This window comes from Neolamprologus brichardi, chromosome 20, assembly GCF_056152115.1.
Source record: "Neolamprologus brichardi isolate AB-2024 chromosome 20, ASM5615211v1, whole genome shotgun sequence".
In the NCBI taxonomy this organism is placed as follows: domain Eukaryota; kingdom Metazoa; phylum Chordata; class Actinopteri; order Cichliformes; family Cichlidae; genus Neolamprologus; species Neolamprologus brichardi.
Window position 1 is genome coordinate 6,835,001 of NC_142123.1, and position 5,761 is coordinate 6,840,761.

The 5,761-nt window shown below is 39.0% G+C and overlaps 1 protein-coding gene across 1 annotated transcript; it reads left to right on the plus strand.

Moving 5' to 3' along the window:
• Positions 1–1,666: 1,666 nt before the first annotated feature.
• Positions 1,667–5,610, plus strand: tprg1l (tumor protein p63 regulated 1-like). The gene is made up of 6 exons (XM_006785473.2): positions 1,667–2,050; positions 2,268–2,359; positions 2,440–2,490; positions 2,581–2,706; positions 3,006–3,159; positions 3,687–5,610. Exons 1-6 carry the CDS (start codon positions 1,823–1,825, stop codon positions 3,879–3,881), a joined length of 846 nt encoding a protein of 281 aa, XP_006785536.2. The 5' UTR covers positions 1,667–1,822; the 3' UTR covers positions 3,882–5,610.
• Positions 5,611–5,761: the final 151 nt, after the last annotated feature.

The window sequence follows — 5,761 nt, forward strand, 5'->3', positions numbered from 1 at the left end:
CGCCCCCCATGTACATCAACAACTCTCTGAAAAACAAGTCAAAGTCAAGCTCAGATTTAAAAAGTTATTGTTTTACAAATGTGTTGACCTTTCCAGTTAAGTTAGTCACGATGGACTGTTCTGATTAAGGCTTTATATATATATATAAAAAAATAAATAAAAAAAAAAAACAGTTCAAGATTAATACTCTTTCACATTTTGGTTAAAAACAACAACAACAAACGAAAACTCTAATCAGTACAAATCATCAATACCATCATTACTAGTCTGCAACCTGCCCCAAGACTAATGTACACCCAAGCATCAGGTAAAGCAGGGAGACAAGTTTATTTTAACACTGTAATATAGCTACAAAGCATTATCATTTGACTTCCAAAAAGTCTCTTTTTAAAGCAAAATGCTGGTTTATTAGACAATTTTCATTTCTGGGCAAACTGCTTCTTAAACAGTACACTCTTTGTAAACATGCATTTCAGCTCACAGTTCTCCAGAGTTTCCACTAGAGGGAACTGTTATAGTTAATTTCAATATGAAATAATTGTGAGCGTTAATTTATCGTCCTGAAAACCGAAGGGGAAAAAAGTATCTTTAAGTTACTTTTTTTTGTCCACTACAAAGGACATAACGAACAGACTAGGTCACAGGAGCACACCTAGTTCGTCATTTCTTTATAAGGTGATTGTTTTAAATTATATTTAATGCCTAATATTTCAAATACTGATGGCATTTGGCATAAAATTTCTAAAAATGAACATGGAAGAGTAAATATAAAAAAACCGTCTAAGATTACAAAATAAATAAATATTCCATTGATTAAATATCAAGCTAAATGCTTGATTAAATACTGCTGTAGCACTGCGTTCTCAATAAATTTGTATATAAAGGAAGTTTACTATTCTTGATACAGCTTATAAATGTAAATATTATTACAGCAAAACTCTTAATATTGATAGATCAGTTATGAAACTTCCTTTGATGAGGATATACTACAAATGATTTTAGACTGAACAATGTCATACACACACACCTTCATACATCAAGTTACTTTTTGCACAGTGCTCAGTCTTTTGCACAACCCACTGTCATTGTTGCAGTTTTGTATTGCACTGTCTCGTGTCTGTATCGTTCCGTTCTGTCTGGTGTTTCACTGTTTTTTGCAATTTTTGTGCACTTGCACTTTATATAATTCTGTGTTGATTGTCTGTTATGTAGCACCATGGTCTTTCACCGTCTACTGTACCACTGCACATGGTTGAAATGACAATACAGGCACTTGACCTAAAAGAAAGTTTTTTCTTGCCATTTCCCGACTTACCTGGGCAGGAGGTTATGAACCAAATGAATCTTATTACCATATTATTGTAGTATAACTATCGGGTTGCTGTGGCTTTAACTGTGATATAAAACGTACAAGAACAGCATCTTCAGGAATACTATAGCAAGTGGCAGTACACTTATTTAATAATTACAGGATAATAACGTCAATAGAATTATGCGATAAAAACTAGAACATTACTTTAGATCCTTTCCGTATCATAGCAGTGATAATGATTAAAAAAAACTGAACCAGCCAATCCAAACACCTGCTTTAAAAAAATAACTTATTTACTGGTAATTACATGGGTCAAAAACACCGTGTTCCTTTAACAGGAAGGAAATTAAACGGGGGAAGTGAGGCAATGGGGAGCTACTTCCTCGTTACCCCCACAATCACAACATTATTTGTGCGCAATGGGTGAATCTGCATCGTCGGGAGGAGATTTTTAGATCTTACAGTGGGTGCACATCGTTGGGAAGCTCCGGGAAACGCGTACGTTTCATTATGCTTCAGCTCAACGACGCAATGGAGCCGGAGAGTCCGGGCGCTGCGGTTCTCCACCCTGCAGAAACCGAGGAGGGGGTCGAGGTTGCCTTCACGCCGCCGGAGGCCGGACGAAGCTTTGGACACGCCGCCTCCGTGGCCTGCTGTCCCCCGTTACAAACGCTGACGCCTTTTCATGTGCATAACCCCACCATGCAAGCGAAAGTGAAGGACTACTTCGTGTTCAGAGTAAGTTGCTCCATCCATTCCAGCTTGCGGTGATAAGCCCGTTTGTTTTTATATGAACCACTCGCACTTATCGTACGCTGCTTAGGTACCTTTAAGTAAACACGACCACCCCCAGCCGTAGGCGTCAGTGCAGGGCAGCATGTTGTGACAATCACAGTAACAGATCACAGGGAGGATGAGGCTCAGATGATTTACGGTTGTGTGATGCTGATCTCAGCCAGGTACCATTGAGCAGGCGGTGAGCGACATCAGGACTGTGGCACTGCCGTCCGAGGATGGAGAGGTGCTTAGTGTCTGGCTGCTGGCTGAGTAAGTAGCCCGTCATCATGTTTATTATCAGGCAGGAGGCATAAAAAATGAACTCTTGTGTGAACTATTGTTTTCTACAGAATTGATCACTGGAATAACGAAAAGGAGAGACTTGTGCTGATAACTGATAGGTGAGTCAGAATCATACCTCATCTTTAAGTGACTAATATTTAATGAGGCATATCAGGTAGCCAATAACATTGTCTTGACGTTCTATGCAGGTCCCTGTTGGTGTGCAAGTATGACTTCATTAACCTGCTGTGTCAACAAGTAATCAGGATCTCTCTCAATGCTGTGGACACCATCTCAGTGGGCGAGTTTGAATTTCCACCCAAATCCCTCAACAAGTATGTCAGAATTTCAGCTTGTCAACAGCCAATTAGTATTTACCCAGAGTACATTAATAAATAAATGTGTAAACATTACAACATTACAGCAAAACAGAATGATGTGTCTTTTAATTGTTTAAATAGCAATAAATACATAAAAAAAAATGTTTTCAAATTGATGTACACGGAAGTAAAATGTAAAAACTTACAAAATGTCTTTTGTAAACCGTTGTGGTCCATCTCTGTGGTTGTGCTGCATGAATGTCGTCAGCTGTCTGATATTCTAATCTTATTAAAACTGTTGTATTGTCAAACAGAAGAGAAGGCTATGGGATTCGTGTCCAATGGGACAAACGTCCCCGGGCTTCATTCTTTAACCGCTGGAACCCCTGGTCAACAGAGATGCCCTACACCACGTTCACCGAGCACCCCATGGCCCATGCTGATGAGAAGGTGGCCTCTCTGTGCCAGGTACAGTCACTTTAATTAAATGAAGCTAAACATGCATTTTTATTATTTCCGATAATAGGCTACTTGACGTTATGAAAACTAAGCAAATAAAGCTTCAAAATGTAAGGTCATTTCTGTGTTGTGAAACAATGGTGACGGCTGGTGAATGGTTGTTTCAAACAACAAACAGTCACAGTTCAGCTGGAAACAATGGACTGATTGCTTTCCTTAAAGACATAATTCAGCCCTCAAGATAAAGACAGTTATTCATACTTTTCAACTTGGTATATCAATAGATATTTTTAAAGCCATTTGTTTACATCTTACTGGCAAGACAACAGCTGTGCCTTGGGCAATTTCTCATCCAGGCATTGCTACATGCAGTGAATGAAGCTCATTCTACTGCAAAATCTTGAATGTATTCTTTATTCCAGAGCAACCTCAGATACTTAACTCCAGACAGCGACTCCTATTTTAATAAATATATAAATTGTGCACTTTTGAAGTGGCTGTTAATAGGTTCATATTTTTTCCTTCTACCTCCCAAGTTGGACAACTTCAAAATCCAGCTCGTGCAGGCAGTGAAGAGAGCCCATAAGGAGCACCCGATCCCAGGTCGAGCTAACGGTGTGCTGATCCTGGAAAGACCCCTGCTTATTGAAACATATCTAGGCATAATGTCCTTCATTAACAATGAGGCTAAGTTGGGCTACTCCATGACACGCGGCAAGATTGGCTTCTAAATTCAGTCGTTTCTCCAAACTACAACAGTTCAACTCATGTGTCTGTGTTAAACTACACTGTCTGAGGGAAGCTGCAGTGTAATGTGTAACATGTCTGTGCGTGTATGCAGAATCCATGAGATGCCCACACACCTTCCTGAGTCGGTGTAATGGTCAGCCAACTGTACGGAAATGATGCACAGCACTGTAACAACTGTCTACTCATTCATTTTTTTGTGCCCCTAGTCCCCCCTTTCTGTCAGAGTTCCACACACACACGACCTTCAGGAGTGTGTGGCCGTGCTATAAGAGTTGGGAGATAAAAGGCACAGCACATACTTTATATTGAGCTTCTTGAAGTCTCACGTTTCTGGTTCAACCACTAAATGACAGACTGTCAAAATGAATGTGATATTTAGAACAGTGAAACCGTATCATCGGCCAAGATGAGTTCCACGTTTGCTACATGATATGGTTTGTGTTTGCATTATTCGGACCACAGAGCCATAGAGTAGCTTTTTGGAATGGAAAAGCAGCTGATGAACTGAGTAGGATCGCCGTGTCACATAATTATTCAAATACATTTATGTCGAGATATGGAAGGAAACTAGATAGGAGAGCATAGCATCTGTAAGGCTGTTCCCTGGGCTCAGCTTTGGTACTGATTTGCAGAATGCATGGGCTTGTTCAGTAGTAATGATGAATTACATATCAAAATCCTCTCTTGTATTTAACCCGTGTTTTATTTTCAGTGCTTATATTTACCTAAATGATGTCTTTGCTTAGAGCAGGGAGCTACCATTTGCAGAGCTGTATTAGCTACAATAACAAAAATGTTCTTTTTATGTCAGAAATAATATGTGCAATGTGAACGTGTAAATCTTTATGTTTGTTCTGTGAGTTGCCATTATGGTGCTGCAATTTGCATTTGTTTTAGACATATATTTGCACTCAGCTGTATTAAACTGTGCAGAGGGCGGGTTGGGTTACAAAGTGGCACAGATGCAGATAAAGCTTTGCATAAGCACATTAACTTCCTAGAATGTGTGCGTTGTGGATATTATTGTCCAGCCAAAGGTTACAGAACATACTCCCATGCATCGCCAATACCAACAGAAAACATCCCAAAATGCCTTTTTTTTTTCTGGCCTTAATTGTGCATGTTCCCTGCATGTTCAGTCTGCATGACAGATGTTTTTTTAAAGAAATATCCCAAGTGAATCTGTAAATACTGATTGTTTTGTTTGTATACATTTTTTTTTCAATGCATTTGACTTAAGTGATCTAAGAATACGAATATACCATTAACAGTTCTCAAGTATTTTATTTAGGGATATTAACTCATTTCTACAAACACGTGAAGGTTTTGTTTTTTGTTTTAGATATCTGTAGCACAATAGCCACTATGGAAAATTAAAAATGCCTCTATGTTTTTGTCAGGGCTGAGGCTTGGGGTGGATATAGAACTGCTTTACGATTACGTTTGTACTGTCGAGGACTGAAACTACTAGGACTGATTGAAGTTACAGTTCAAGTGGCTTTACAGCAAGATGATGCCTTGAAGACAAGAAATACTGTCCTGATATATTTAGTACTGCCTGTTGCTGTTTGGACTTCTTACTGACATTTCAGTCTGGTCATAGCGGGTAACGCCTTTTACATGCTACAAGTAATGATGCAGTATTTGCAGGTTAAAGATAATGCAACTTGTGTCATGAAGAACTGCTTTAAAATTACCAACTAAAGAAAACTGTCTCATGTCTTTGCTCATGTCAACAGTGCGACTACATTTCATCAAGATACTGTAACTCAGCTACTGATTTCAGTAACATGACATATACCGAAAACAAATCATATTGATTAAAGGCTGAACACACTTTTAAAAAACTCCCATAAGCAAC